This window comes from Pinus tabuliformis, chromosome 4_2 (assembly GCF_031772625.1).
Source record: "Pinus tabuliformis cultivar Carrire ecotype Pingquan chromosome 4_2, CPIR1, whole genome shotgun sequence".
Lineage (NCBI taxonomy): Eukaryota > Viridiplantae > Streptophyta > Pinopsida > Pinales > Pinaceae > Pinus > Pinus tabuliformis.
Window position 1 is genome coordinate 891,986,209 of NC_142304.1, and position 16,794 is coordinate 892,003,002.

General features: G+C 39.7%; 1 protein-coding gene across 1 annotated transcript in view; it reads left to right on the forward strand.

The window, feature by feature from the left end:
- Positions 1 to 10,392: 10,392 nt before the first annotated feature.
- The window catches only part of LOC149172569 (uncharacterized), a 66,987-nt gene continuing 60,585 nt past the window's right edge, over positions 10,393 to 16,794 (forward strand). Inside the window, exon 1 of the mRNA XM_089426375.1 lies at positions 10,393 to 10,624. Within this exon, the coding sequence (XP_089282501.1) occupies positions 10,393 to 10,624 (232 nt within the window). The remainder of the gene's footprint in view (positions 10,625 to 16,794) is intronic.

The window sequence follows — 16,794 nt, forward strand, 5'->3', positions numbered from 1 at the left end:
CTTTTGCCAACAGGCCAAACAATGGCGAGGCTAGCTTGCTGAAGTATTTAATGAATCTCCTGTAATACCCTGCTAATCCTAAGAAACTCCGAACATCCCTTACCTTTTGAGGAGGTGGAACCTTCTTGATAAGAGCAATTTTGTTAGGATCCACCTATAACCCTTGGCAAGAAATGGTATGGCCTAGCACGGTCCCTTCAGTCATCAGGAATTCACATTTTTCAGGACTAAGGGACAGGTTCATCTCGATGCATTTGGTTAGGACCTTTCCTAGATTGGACAATGCTTCCTGGAAGTTGGACCCATAAGGAGTGAAGTCATCCATATAGATTTCCACCGCATCATGGACCAGCTCCGATAAGATGCTCAAGACAGCTCTCTGGAAGGTAGCAGGAGCATTGCATAGCCCAAAGGGAAGAAATCGGTAGGCAAAGGTACCCCAAGGACAAGTGAAGGTGGTCTTATCTTGGTCTTCCGGGCTGATTTGGATCTGGTTGTACCCGCTAAACCCATCCAGGAAAGAGAAGAACTTCTTTCCTGCCAGTCCATCCAACATTTGATCTATGAAAGGTAGAGGGAAATGGTCTTTCTTGGTGGCTTTGTTCAGTTCTCGGTAGTCCACACAGATTCTCCACTTCCCATTTTTCTTGGGAACCAACACTAGAGGGGACACCCATTCACTATCTGAGATGGGGGTAAATGAGTCCGGCATCCAACAGTTTTTGCAATTCTTCCTTGACAATGTCCTTAAGGGCTGGATTCATTCTCCTCTGAGGTTGCCTAACCGGTTTACAATCCTCCTTGATGTATATGTGATGGGTACAGACTGAGGGATGGACTCCTTTCATCTCCTTATAGCTCCAAGCAAAAGCATCTAGGTGACTGGCCAACAGGCTACACAACTCCTTTTCTTGGGAAGGAGATAGGGAGGAGCTGATCTTTAACGTTCTCTCAGGGCCGAACTCCACATTCTTGACTCTGGGAGTGACAGGATTGGTTGTACAAAGATCCACTAAGGTGCTGGCTTGGGCATCCTCCACCAATTTCTCTAAGGATAGTGCACTGGAAGGTGGATTCTGGATCAAGGTCTCAATCAAGTCATCCTCGGTTGGGGGGTCTCTTCTAGTGGTATCTAGGGTGCACAAAGGTGCTGAGTACACTTCATCCTCTTCTCCTTCCTCCAACCAAAGTGGTAAGTCATGCTCTAAGGAAGGTTGGGCAGGAGGGTATAGGACTAGCTGCTTGGACATAGGACCATTTTTGATGGTCATATTTCCTGCACGACAACTTATGTAAGCATCTGCAGTGGCTAACCAAGGCCTTCCCAAAATAAGAGGGTATCCAGTAAGCTTTGCCTTGGGTTGCAGAACCAAGAAATCTGCAGGGTATTCCCAAGAGTCGATAGAGACCAAGACATCCTCCACAATCCCTTCGGGAGTCATAGTGGAGCGATCTGCTAGTTGCAGTATTGTCGAGGTCTTCCTCAAGGAACCATGAAGATTGAGTTTGAGCATGGTATCCCTGGTCATCACATTAATGGCAGCCCCCAAATCAATCAAGGTGTGAGGTATGATGGTGCCATTGATGTGGACATCTACTACAGGACTCCCAAGATCTAGATACTTTGGGCAGATGACTTGTCCTAACATAAGGTCAGACAGTTGTCCTAGGACATTGATGGTTGAAGCATCTCTCTTCCGCCTGCCTGGGTGTTTGAAGCACTTTTCCTTAACCAGTTTGTTGTATATTGGTACATCCTTGATGGCTTGGAGAAGTGGTATTTTCACACACAACTGCTTGAGCTCACCCAGGAGCTCATCCTCCTCTGGGTTGGGTTGTGTGGTGATTGTTAGTCTCTCAGGAAAGGGTGGAATAGCCTTTGGTTCACTTTCTTGTTTATCTTCCTCATCCTCTGGGGGAGGAGGTTGGCGATCCGGAAGAGTCTTTCCAGATCGAAGATTGATCTCCTGGATCTCCACAACATAAGTAGGGCATGATGTTTCCCCAGTGTATACCTACTGAGCCTGTCTATTGTTGGGGTTCGGGTTCGGTTGAGAAGGTATTTGAGGTTGCCTTGGAGGAGCAGGAGGTAATGGTTGAGGTTGAACTGGTGGTGGAGGCAAAATGGCGGGAGGAGTGTTGTACTGGGGCCTCCACCCCGACTGAGGTGCATTCCACTGAGGCTGTGGCTGGGCATGTGAGTGATAAGAATGAGTAGTGGGTTGAGTAGGGTACTGAGGTGGATAAGACCATGGAGGAGGCATAGACCAGGAAGGATGAGCAGGGGGACCCCATGAAGGCATAGGAGTCGATTGGTTGGGGCTGTAATAAGCTTGAGGTGCCCCTTGCATCCCCTGCTGGTAAGGTCTAGGTCCTTGTGGCCTCCTTTGGTTGAGGTAATAGAGAGGTTCAGTGGGAGCTTCTGTCCCTTGGTACATGGCTTTAAATCCAGGTAAGGTTGGACATTGGTTTGTGGGATGGTCCTCCTCACAAACGAAGCACACTTCAACCGAATGCAATGGGCATTCGTTCTTAGGGTGTCTCCTTGTACATCTAGGGCAAAAGATAGCCAAGGCTCTCTCAGCTTCTTCCTTCTTCTGCTGGATCCTGAATGTGTCCAGCTGCATGGCAAGGGTCTGTCTCACCTCACTCTTAAGATCTTCCAACTGATTTGCAAACTCATGTTTGGAGAAAGGGACACTAGTTGAGAGGAGGTTTCCTCTACCTCGTTTCCGAGCTGCCCTGGAGTGGTTTCTAAACACAGTCTTGATGTCCTCATAAGGCAGTTGGTAAATATCCCCCCCAGCTAACATGTGAAGGGTATCTAAGAGGTCTTCAGGGACTCCTCGGAGCGGGACCAACTTGAGGGATTCAGGGTCAAGTGTGCACCTGGCCCGCTTATAGCTAAGTTGGAACCTCTCCTCGTAATCCTCTAAGGACTCATCATTTCCCATGGTCATCCGAAAGATCTCTCCCTTGGTTTCCTTGGACCTACAGTAGTCCCGGTACTTGGTATTGAAAGCTTGCTGCATCTGAGCCCAAGTAGTGATACTATTCCTAGGTAAGCCCATGAACCAGCGTAATGCTGCATCCTTAAGAGTGGAAGGGAAGATTTTCAGCTTCTGCTCATCTTTAGTATAGTCATAAGTTCTACAAAGGACAGCAAACTCAAACAGGAAGGTATCAGGATCTTCAGTGGTTAGTCCATGGAAGTGAGGTAAAGCGGAGGGGCTAATGTTCTTCATTTTCATCTCTCCATTGGTCTCTCGGATGGGAAAGGCACCTTCTATTCTCTCATCTTCTCTTCTATTGTCAGCCATAGCTTCAGATGGGATGGTCTCTAATTCTTCTTCTGCTATAGGATCTTCGTATATCTCAGGAGGTTCACCTATAGGTTCTTCTAGATCACTGTCACCGAAGAAGAGAGAAGGGTGACTCAGTGATGTGGTGGGGGTGTTGGGTAAGAATTTGCCTGTTTTATCTCGATTCCTATGAGGCATGAAATGGAAAGACTTTTTTTTTTTTGATGCTTTTGTTTTTCTTTGGTACCTGCAAAACTGAAACAGATTGATCTACAACTAACTATCTTACTGAAATAAAGATGCAGAATTAAATTGAAAGCAGGAAAGAACTAATCTACTTTGCTCAAATGAAATTGCAGGAATGGAAATGCTAGTCTACGCTTGCAGAATTGAAAGGCTAATCTATGCTTGCATAAATGAAAGGCTAATCTACGCTTGCAGAAATGAAATTGCAGAATTGAAATGCTAATCTATGAAAGCGAGAAATGCTAATCTATGAAAGCAGGAAATGTCTATGCTACTTTTGCAGAATGGAAATGAAATAAACTACTTGGCAGAAAGCAAGAGTAAGAAAATAGAAGAAAAGCAACAATTACTAATACTCTGACGCTTCCCTGGAAGCGGCGCCAAAAAGATGGTGGGCTCCAGTATTGTAGCAATAATGCTACAACTCCTGGAGCTTCCTATCTCTAATTTTATCAACCCGGTAGTTCGTAACAAACTTGGAAGCGACGGTGCTGTATGCACAAGTACTAGCTCTTGTCACAGCTGTCACTTGGTCAGCTGGCACAAGTCCGGTAGGGCTCAAGCCAACTTCTATATGTTCTTAAAAGAAGCTTTCTAAATGATGGACAAAGGCTATCTCAAAGGAAATCAACCTACTTTGCAATAATGAACTGAAAGCCAACAGAACATGGAAACCCTAGTAAACCCTAATCTGACTAGTCTAATCTCTATGATGCAATGGTGGAAGTGCAAACTTCTAGAAATGATGCCATTACTTCTAGTGATATGAGATGCATGAATTTAAACTACTTCTACTGAAAAGAACATTGTTTTTATATTTTTGCTTAAGTGGTTGGAGTTATTATGACTTGGTTTCTTATTAGGGTTTGACTGTGCAGGGGTAGTTCGAAGGGAAGGAAGGCTTGGAAAAGGTCAGGAGGGCTAGGAAAGGTTCCAGGGGATCCCTAACATCATTCCACAGGAGTCCACAACGTTCAGGTGCTTGGAAACCGAGGTTGCAGACTTCTACAGGATGTCTGCAGGGGATCCTACAGGAAACTCGGGATTTCTACAGGAAGTCTGCTAACTTCTACAGGATGTGCTACAGTTGGAGTTTTGGGTGATGGAGGAGTCGAGGGGCTGTATGGGTGAATAGGTAGGATGAAAAGGGAGCTTGTGATGGCTCAGCGACAGAGAGATGGGATGGAGAGAGAGTGCATGCAGTTGGTTGGTGGATAGAAGGGTGGAAGCAATGAAAAGTCAAAAAGATGGAGCTACGTGAACAGTAGAGGGGTTGGAAGGCAAACGAGCTGAACAGAGGTTAAGCAGGTGGCTTAGGCGCGGTTGAGAAGAAGAAGAAGATAATAGAATAATGCTGCGCAGTGTAAATGAAACAAATCCTCTATGTCTTGCATAAAACCGAGAATTCATCCACCTATTCTAACTGTGTTATTAAACCAACGAACAACAATGTAAACTTTGGAGAGAAATCGTGCATGGTGTTGGAACGAAGAAGTATTGCTCAAGATCAGAATGCATGGACGGTTCTATGACTGAAATGATTGTGTTGCAGCTTGCATGAATGTATAAGACTGCGTTTTTTGGTGGTTGGTACGGTCTACACCCCCAATCTCTAAACAGAGATGGCAGTGAGTGCACTGTCAACCTTTTCTTGGAGCTCTAATGAATGCTAATCCTCCTACTCTAATCTAAGCTACTGAAAGCACTTTAACCATAAACTAATCCTACTCAATCACATTAAAGAAATTAAATCAGCAGACTGTGTTTTCCAAATGCATGTCAAAACAAAGAAATGAAGTGCTGAAAGGAAAGACGAGTAACAATACAAGGAAAAGGAGGTCTATTGCTCTCAGGTTGGGCCCTAACCTGAGAGCTATAGCTCCCTTAAGAACTCATAATTGAATCCAAAGCTGCATGCCTTTATTAAATAATCATGAGTCTAACAACATGCCAAAACTGGCTTACAAAAAGCAAAAACCGAGCTGTAGCTCGTGCTTAGAAATTGCAACAGTAGTTCAAAAGTTCAAAAAGCTCCTATCAAAGGCTACGGCCTCAATATTTATACATGATGAGGATCAAGCTGGCTTCCTCAATTAGTGGAGCTTGGATGTCCAACTGAAAGTGAATTGTTGTTCCTATTCCTGTAGAATCTGTTGGCTGCCTTTTAGCTCGGTGGGGATAGCTGCTGGAGCTCGGAGTTGGGGTGGAGATCACGAGGGAGGTCATTCAAGACTGTGGACAACTTCCCTATAAACCTGCAATGCCACCTTTGTTGTCTCCTTGTCCCCATTTGCGTGGTCTTTGCTCCATTTAATGCCAAAAAACCTGAAATCATCATGTATTAGTCACATAGGAATAATGCCTGCCCTTCTTCCTACAAATAACACGAATATACTAAGAAATGATGCATAAGTGATAAAAGATGACGGGTTGAGCAAGGTCATTAGGCCAAATGAGCCCAAATTGTTACCAAAAATTGGGGCTCATCAATGGTATGAGGGTGATCATGAACATATGGTTCATATTTATATAGTTGTTATAATACTGATGATGTATCCTTATAATAATTATGATATGCATAACATGACATAGGAATTATAATGCTATAATATGAGGTTTATTGACATGTGGTTCATTTATTATGTGAAGTCATGATATGTCTTTGATGCAAATATGTTGATGTTATAACTTATGATGGTATTTCATGAGGTGAAGCATGTGATAGTTGCGTACAAATTTATGACATGCATAAGCATGCAGTTCGTTATTATTCATAATGTTGTGATTAACAATGATGAATGTTACATGATGACATGCAAGACTTGGCATGTGGATTATTTTCTATGATACTATGATGGTATAGCTAATGCATTGGTTGCATGTTGAGGTGTGATGATTCACAGGACTCCACAAATGGGCCGAGAGGGCCGGTTTATTTGATGATCTCGTGCAAGCCCATACGCACGAGGGAGAATAAGTAACACCATATGGGCTAGGGACAAACTCAATCAACACTACATGTGCTAGTGGTTCCTTTGTCTTGTGTAGCTCTTGATGGATAGTTCTTGAAGGGCTATGGGACCATCTTGAGGAGGCCAAGTGCCTGATGTTCTAGGCTAGGTGCCTGTTATTGGATTGGGATGCTGAATTCTGGTGTGGGTGTGAAGACTTTGATGCCTGGGGTTGTGCGCCTTAGTAGTTGTGGAGAGAGTGGGCCAGCCTTGTGAGATGCCTAGAGTCATTGAGTACCATACCGGATGTCTGCCTTGGGGCAGATGAGGTCTGAGTTAGGTGCAAGCTTTGGGGCCAGCCTTGGACTAGGATACAAACCGGGGAGGCTTATGCCTGGTTCCAAAAGTGGGAAAAAGGACATAGATTCCTTGAGATTTCCGAGGAGTTGTGAAACTTTCGATGCCTGCTGGTTATACTAGTTCAGCAGAGGGTGTAGGGCAAACATGAAGTAATAAATAACTAAATAAATAAAATATTAAATAATTCAACTTAACTTCGGGACGAAGTTCCTTAAAGTGGGGAAGTATTTAATGTCCCTTAATAATAAATAACAAATAATAAGTAATAAATAATAAAAATAGTAAATAATTAAACTTAACTTCGGGACGAAGTTCCTTAAAGTGGGGAAGTATGTAATGTCCCTTAATAACAAATAATAAATAATAAATAATATAATATAATATTAAAATACAAGAAAATAAATAATAAACAATAAATAAAAAAATAGTAATAGTAAATAAATAATAAATAATAAATAACAATATTAAAGCTCTAAATAAATATAAAAATAAATAAAACAAGAAAGCAATAAAAATCAGTAAAGCTATCAAAAAGTAAAAAGAAAAGAAATAAAACAAGAAAGCAATAAAGTTACATGTAGACACATGGAGTGTGTGCATGTGGTTCCCCTTCCAATGTTTTCTCTATTTAATAGATGGTGAGGAAGATGAGAGGCATTCCATCATTCCATGATTCCACCATCCACTCTCTTGGGAGAATAGTGTTGTGAGACAAAGGATTCCCTCACAGTAGTACGTTGATTGAGGGCTCGGTGGTGGCCAGTTGTAGCAAGATTTTGTGCAACTGAGCCTACGGTTGGGTGGAGAGTCGTCCCCAAGACTTTGTTGCGGGTAGTAAAATTCAACTAGCATTCCATAGGTAAGTTCTCTCTTTTCACTCATATTTTTGTAATTTAATGTTAACTAGTTGATAAAGTGCGTGTGATTATAAATCACTTGATTAATCTAATTAATTATGTGTTGTTATTTCGGGGCTTTTACAAAAAGAACATTGCATTGTAATATTAAATGAGATATTACCTAATAACATTGCTAAACACATACATGGTGGAGGCAGGAGGCAAAATACGAATGATAAACAATGAGTTGCATTTCTTATTCACAATGATACATATTTATAATACATAAAAGTGACCCTTGGTTTCATATTCCAAGTGGTCCCTTGGACTCCCTTTGGTTGTTCAACTTCCACACCAAGCCTTAGAGGATTAGGTGTCCAACATTCCCCCCCTTAATCGGAAGGGGTATGTATGAGTCCAAGAGGAGAGATGTAATACAAAATGTGCAAAAATGCATGGAAGCACTAGGTTGAATGTGCTCTCTGAAATGTTGATTGAAGGGGGTGGTTTAAGGATGACCACGAACACTGGAACGCTTAGTGCAGTTCCCGGAAATCTTCCAAATCTAGCATGAAGTTCAGGTCTTCGCTAGAGGAAGTGCTCCTAATGTTTTGAAGAGGGAAACCTTCAACCTTGAAAGGGAGGTCTCACCCCACATAAAAAGGGAGAACCTCCAACTAAAAGGGAGGTCTCAACCTGTGATGGTTTAAGGATTACCACCAACTCTGGAATGCTTAATGCAATTCTTGGAACTCTTCCAAAAATGGAAAGAAGTTGAAGTCTTCTACTAGATGAGGTGTCCCCAATTCTTTGAAGAGGCATCACCAACTGAAGGCATGTTCAGGGGCATCTTTGTCTTTAGCTACAACTATGAATCTAATATGGCAGGTTGTGGCTCAGGCTCGCTTGATGTGGCTTTGAATCTTGTAGATGACCATCACTTCCCCCCTGTCAGATACAAGGTGAGATGATGGAGAGAAATCAACTGCAAGATTGTTTAATACTCTAGAACAAGTTCTGACATATGACTGAAATATATTCTTGGTTATTGAAGACCATTGCCAAGAAGCGATCCATCCAAGATGAATCTTTGCTCTTGCAGGAGGCATGTTTTTGAAGCATCTATTTGAAGAATGACTGGTTTTACGAGAGTGCTTACATGGATGAAGATCAAAACAGTGATCTTTCATATGGCCAACTCTTTCACAATGTTGCCATTTCACTATTTGTTGTTGTTGTTGTGGAAGAGGAGCAGAATATGGAACAGTTGAATATGAATTGTCATGAAGAAATCCAGGACTCTAAAACTGGATGGGCTTTGAGTAATCTAGAATATGAAAGGAAACCTTCTTTTCATATCCAATACCCATTATGTGCTTGTTATCGACAAGCTCTTCCCAAGGTCTGATGACCGACTTGGGAAGTGCTGACTGAATTTATGCATATGCATCTACAACTGCTCCTGAAAGGGGCTCAATGATCTGATCAATTTCTGGTTGTTGATGGGAGTGTGTCTCAAACAAAGAATTTTCCTGAACAAAGACAAGTTCAGAATCATGACTATACTTCTGTAACTCCTCTTGTTGTAGCTACGATTCAAGCTGCAAAAAATCAATTTTGTCTTATGCATTTTGCAAAAAAGTATGAAAGTATGAAAGAGAGGCTTTGCTAATTTTAATTGTGTTGTCATCAATAGATAATATTAGAGTTCTTAATAACTCTAATATTCCATGAATTTTCTCCATTATTCAAACAATCAAGTCAATAAATGACCAAAAATGTACTTGTAGAAACAAAAACGGTTTTAGAAAATTAATTTGCCAACTTTTCAACAGGAATCAAGGCACCTTTCTTTTCACCACACCTTCAAAATGGACAGAAAGCCAAATCCATAGTCTTCTCATTTCCATGCTCAAATTCAGCATCCTCTTGTTCACAAATTCTACCCAAAGTACACGAAATCTCTTAGACTTCCTTTTTCAGGTTGTCACGAGCATAACCAGTCTTCCTTATATCATTGGTGTGCATTAATTTAACTGATGTCTGCTCATGTTCTCACTTAACAATGTCTTTTGCCTCAATTTCCACACAGCAAGCCCGATATTGTTGTCCTAACAAAATGTCCATCATGTAGCAGACATGTCTGCAGCCCATAGGCTCTTCTTTTCCAGCAATAACAAGACCCCAACTTCATAGAAGTAGGTGGGATTTTATTCCAAGCATGACTTTCTCTTGCCAAACATCGACAATTCTGTAGAAATCCAAGGCCTCTAATCAACAACAAAAGCATTCAGCAACATGCAGGAGCCATTGAAGGACATGAAGAGTGATTTGGGCAGTGTATTCATTGTAGGGCACATTAGTACTCAAAATGAGTTAGGTTTCAATGATCACCATGCCATTTTAACTCCAACACTCAAGTCTCATATCCTAGATTACTAGCGTGAACAGAATCAAAAGCATCTGCAGCATTATGCATCCTCCACTCTGGGTAGTTTAATTAGCATATCTGCTAATTACTTAAATCAAGAATTTCCTCTTGCATTACTTGTGGCATCCAGGCCCAAAGACGAGGAAATGTTCAGGGCAGGTGCATTGTTAAGCAATCTTCCAAGGCTTAGAAGAGGCCCAATGCAATCAAGGGCCAATGGACCATCGAGGAAGATAGGTTGGTGGAAAAGCTTGTAGAATAATATGGAGTATGAAAATGGTCTCAGATACAGAAACTTGATGATCGCATGGACAAGCAGTGCAAAGAATAGTGGTACTGAGGTTGGTTTCGTAGAGGAACGTCGAAGAAGGAGGCAAGGTATAGCTGGAGCTGCAGATAGGGTTGCAGATGGTTATGTAGATTCTTTAGGGCTTAGTGCTTGCTCTCAGAGGGTCCTAAACCATCTCTATCAAATGCTTTCCATCATTCAACACAGTATGCACCATTCTTCAAGCACACAACCTTCATGGTCTTCAATTCAACGTTGCACCATACACAATCATTACCAAGGATTCAACACAAAGGACCAAGACAATGAACATACATTCAACGCATACAATTTTCAAGAACGAGCAATTCAACGTAGATATGATTTCACGGACTCCTATGTAGAGACGAAAGAAACCATTATCTCTTCGAATGAAACTATCTCTAGAAAGGCTATATCGCTACAGTTGTCCTCAGCGTCGGCTTAGTTCTGTTTCTATCCACGGAGCACAAATATGTTCATGGCGGTTTCATTCTCCCATCATGCGAAGGTTTTGGACTCACACCTTTCACTCTGATTCAAAGTCCTCCTCTCCCTCCAGTTTTGTGACTCAATATAATTTGAATGCTTTTAAATCTTGATTTTTTTTTGTGTTAATGCAATTTGTCACACTGTACACAGAAATGTGTGGCAATTGAAAGGAGCGCTAAAAATTTTACCTGGATTGTTCCTCTAGATCTGATAAGGCTTCATACCTAGAAAGGATTTCATGGTACTGGTCGTTTGCCTCCTCTTGTGAAATGTCGCTCTGAATGGCATTTTCCGAGTGAAATTTCAGGACTAATTGTCTATACACTATATGGATTTCTTCAGTGGGAGCATGAGATCAATGCCAAGGATTTTTCAAACAAGCATCTTTGTGAAATTTTGATGCGTTGGCTGGTGCTAGAATGCAGAGTGATAAGGAAAAAAGTCTCTGAGAGTAACCGCAACAAAATTACCGAAGTTACTATTGCAGAAACAAAGCAGAGGCGTAGAGAGCTAGACCAAGAATCGACAGACTTGTTAGAATAGTTTATTTGTTGGGCAGAGGGATGAATTAACCAACACATGTGAGACCATTCAATGCATAGGAAATAGAGACCGTGTATCGGTTATAATGCAACAATAACAAATTATACAAATGGAGAATTGACTGAGTAGGTGGGATAGTTATTAGACAGGCAGAGTAGCAGGATTGGCAAAGGAGTTATAGGACATAGAGAGACAAATTTAGAATAAGTCTGAGCGACAGAGGAGATAGTAGACTCAGAGTTACAACAAAAACATTGATTTTGGGTGTTGGTTCTGACACCTGATAGAAGAGGAAGAATGGTAGAGATCTAACAACATAGGAAATGCATAGCAGGAAATGTTGGAGTTGTCTTTGACTGAAAAACCTACACTAGTATCAAGCAGAGAGAGGGGTAATGTGCCTCTTCTCTTAGAAAAGTTCTAAAAGGCACAAATTCGATAAGGAGGAGTGCTCAAATATAAAAAGGCCACACAAAAAATGGCTCAAATTTGAGGAGGGCAAGAGAACGCTCGCTTTGATACCATGTTAAACACATACATGGTGGAGGCAAGAGGCAGAATGCAAATGATAAAAATAGAGTTGCATTTATTATTCACAATGATACGCATTTATAATACATATAAGTGACCCTTGGTTTCATATTCCAAGTGGTCCCTTGGACTCCCTTTAGTTGTTTAGCTTCCACACCAACCCTTAGAGGATTCGGTGTCCAACAAACACTTAAATCATTATGAGAATACATGGGGTCACAATCAATCCTCTATGTCTTGGAATTATTACCTTAGTCCATGGTTTTTAATTATATACAATATACATATACTGAAATTAAGAATTTCATTTTCTATATTGAGGGATGAATTGATGGATCATTAATTTGATATATGACTCCATCATGTCAAGTGTTGCGTCATTGATACTGGAGCTAGGTTTGAGGTTTATATGATTTTTCAAATTATCTCAAACACCAATAATTACACATTTGGAGAAAGTCTTGTCATTGATCTGGTAGGGTTTCAATCTGATGGCTTTGTTGTCTCTCAAATGGTTAAGCAGAAACTACCTAGTTTTCTCCTTTTCTCCTTGGATCATTTGCATGTCACAGCTTGTCGGGAGTCCTCTACATCAAACACTCTCTACAGTGTGTTTTCTTCAAGCCCTGCCCTCAGGTGAGTTACATTGATTTTGCCTGTTGTATTGCATTTGTTCCTTCAAAGTTTTCTTTTGGAACTGAGTTTCCCATTTTCGTTTAGATTTACAGGTTCAACAATGATGAAGATGGGAAAGGTTCCTTAGGCCCTTAGGTCACAGGCTTCCACTTTTATTTCCAGGTAAAAATCCCCCTTGTATTATAGTTTCACTATGCTTCAATGACCAGTTAGGGTTATGTGGATTTGTTCCCTAACAAGTCTTCTCAGTTGCCCTTTCAAAGTGCAATTTTCCAGCTTGGCGGAGGGGTTATCATCAGGTATTAACTAGAGGATTTTACTTTTGTGCATGCATTTTTATTTTATGGTACTCATCTTTGGCATGGGTTAATTTTATCTTTCTCTCTATGGAAGGTTATACACATGTAGAATCTTTGTTCCCCTTCTTGTTGGGTTGCCTTATCTATTCTTTGAGACGAGAGAATTAGTCACCCTGGCATGTCGGCCTTACACAAGGATCTCTTTCTCAGGCGCACAATTTTTTCCTTTGTCCTCATCAAGGACCTGCTTTTGGACTTGTAGTGACTACGACACTAGTTTCTTTTTAATAGTTTTGTTACATCTATCATTGAGATCGCACAGGGTTTTACGGCATGGCCCCTCAAAAGCGCAAGGGTTTCATGTTAAAACGTGTTCATATTGTTAATTGTTTTGTAAATAATGGGACTTCTTTGGATACCCTTCTTAGGGTTAACGATTTCAAGTCAATGTACACTTTATATGTATATATATATATAGAGAGAGAGAGAGAGAAAGTTAATGTACAGAGAGAGAGAGAGAGAGAGAGAGAGAGAGATTATAACGACCATTCCTACCTAACACCTGAGTTGTTCTTTATGCGTATTTATTTTAAGTCAACTTATGTTTTCAGGGTTTTTGTTATGGAGATGCATTACAACGATATGAGTTTTCCTTTCTAATTTACTCCAAATGCTTATGCTGAAATTTGCAATGGGATGCTTTCAGATGTATTTGTTTGAAAAGATTATACTGTTAGATCTAGGATATAATTGTTTATGATACTTTCTATGTATTCTTGGTTCTTGATATTTCTTTAGTCGTGTTTGGTTTCTCACGAAGATGCACATAATTATAATACTCTAAAAATAATTATTGGAACATGTTACCTGCATAAGTGTAGAGTTAATATTTATCTTTTGTTAAAAATTCTTACCAGGGTTTCAGATTACAGTTTCGACAACTAGTAGCTTAATTTCAAGACCTTGTCAGGTCTATGACTACACCTAGGTGGTTGGTTAAGTCCGACCTAGCCAGGGTGATAACCTGGGTCATGACCACCCTTGTGCCAATAACCACTATCTAACTAGAGTACAGCATGACTCGCTCACTCTCAACACACACTCCTACCACATTTTTGTATTGAAATCAATATCCTCTTTATTATTATTTTACAGGTAACATGTAACAATCAAATTTATTTCTTTTCCAACCTAAATTCATGTACTAATTCAATTTGATTTTGTCTTAACTTCTATATTAACCTACATGATTCCCATTCAGATAAGTGTTCATGTGAAATCTTACCCTTTTTCACAAGTGTCCTCAATTATTACATCACAGACTTATTACAATCTCACGATGTATAACAGACTTCAATACTTATTTACCACAGAGGGCTTTTAGGCAAACATTCCCATATACATTTATCACAGTAACTTTTTATTTCTAGAAAAGAATAGATATTCACTGATACATTAATCGCAGTAACATTCTTTTTAATTCTAGAAAATGATATTTATTTAGATACTTCACTCACATTAACATTCTTTTACTTTTAGAAAAGAACAATTATTCACAAATACATTAATCACAATCACATGTATTCACTATAAGTACTCATTTGTAGCGTTAATTTATCTGGGAATTATCAAGAAAGACAACACCTCCCAACCACGAAAATGAAAATTATGTTTGATTCTCCCCTCGAGTTTCTCAGTACCAGAACAACTGATTTTCAGTAAACCCAACAAGGTCATTTCATAGGAAACAAGACCCCGAGGTCCAACCCATAACTCATAGACTTATATCAGCCTTGAGGCTTCCACTGGCTCTCTATCTAACACAAGAACACCTTATAGGAAACATCTTGCCTCACCCTCACATCTTCCTGTGCAGGTTTCAATTCCTTCTCCTTCATTCCAAGATGCCTCCAACATTTTTCCTGTTACCTTCCTTGGCTCTTTTCCTTTTGAGACAATATTTTATCTCAAAGGAGGGAGAGGTAACTGAATTCGAACTATCTGGGAAAATAATTTTATCTAGTGTTATTTCTAGTGAATTCCAAGATTCCCTTAGTTTTCTTTATATAATAAAAAAATAAAAATAAAACTTTAATCATCAAAATTTCCATTAGGATTTTCCACTCAACCTATAATTTATTAAGACTTTAAATAATAAAAATAAAAAAAGTAACTCAACAGGTATTTACAATGACTGAGGGTATTATATCTTCCCCCCCCTTTTGCATAGCATTGTCCCTGATGTTATTTTTCCCTTTGAATAGGCCATGATAAGCTTCCTGCATAAATCTCTCGTCTTCCTAGGTGGCCTCTTCTAGTGTAAAGTGCCTCCAATGCACTTTAACCTGGGTGATGGCTCGCCTCCGTAACATTATTTCTCTCCGGTCGAGAATATGTTGAGGCTCTACCAATAACTCTCCATCTGGTTCAACCTAATACAAAACCATAAACTATCATTAGTTCTTGCTAATCATCAAATCAAAAATACTTTTACATAATTTAACTAAAAATTTAGATTTTACCTAAATATCCTGCCAATGAATAATATGCCTAGGGTCATATACATATTTCATCAAATATGAAACATGAAATGCGTTATGAACTATTATATGACTAGGTAGTGCCAATCGGTATGCCATTGGTCCAATTTTTTCCAGTATTTAGAAAGGGAAACATAATCGAGGGGAAATTTTTGCATAACTGCTCTATCTTAAAGTACTCTTCTTGGTTTAACTCTACATATACGTGATCCCCAACTTTAAATTCTCGATAGGTTCTCTTTTTTTTTTGCATAAGGCTTTTGCCTAGCTTGGGCAACTTTTAGATTCTGTCGGACTCTTTTTACGGTCTTCTCCTTTTCTGATAACATGTCTAGTCCTACCATTATACTATCTGCAAGTACGTTTTCTAATTGGTAGAGGTCCTACATCTTCTCCCATATAATACCTCAAATGGGATCATTTTTAAGGACTCGTGGTAGCTATTGTTATACGCAAATTCAACCAGGTGTAAATATTCCTCCCCTTTGGTTGGTTGTTGCATAACATACATTCTTAGCATGTCTTCAAGCACTTGATTCACTCGCTTGGTTTGCCCATCTTTCTATGGATGGCATGCAATACTAAGCTATACCTGGGTTCCTAATCCCGTAAAGAGAGATTTCCAAAATGCAGAGGTAAACTTTATATCTCTATCTAAAATAACTACCTTAGGTATGCCATGAAATCATAATACTTCTTTCATGAAAATATCAACAATTTGAACATTCTTATAAGTAGATTTCATTTGGATGATATGAGTTGTTTTACTTAGTTTGTCTACTAATAATGACCATGACTGAATCATTGTGTTTCTTTGATTTGGTTAGTCCTATTATAAAATCTAGTGTAATGAATTACCATTTCCATTCAAGGATGGGTAATGGGTGAAGAAGATTGGCTCAATGTTGGTGTTCAACTTTAACTCGCTGACATTCTAAACATTTGGCCAAATATTCTGCAATATCTATTCTCATACCTAGCCAAAAATAATCATTTTTTATTACTGAAAATAATTTTTTGATAGCTGGGATAGGCAACATATGGACTTCTGTGAAATTCATCCAAAATAAAATGTCTAACTGAAATTTGGTTGGGGACATATATTCTTCCTCTAAAAGTTAGCAAGTGATCCTTGTTAATACTATATTCAGACTATTTTCAAGGTTATTAGTCTGATGGGTTTTCTTCCATACAAATTTGTATTCCAAATCCTTTTGGGCAACTTCTTTAATCTATTTTTAAAAAAAAAACTATATAGTTGTAGTAAAGTTCATACACACAGTGAACCCTTCTATGTAATGCATCCGCTACTCAATT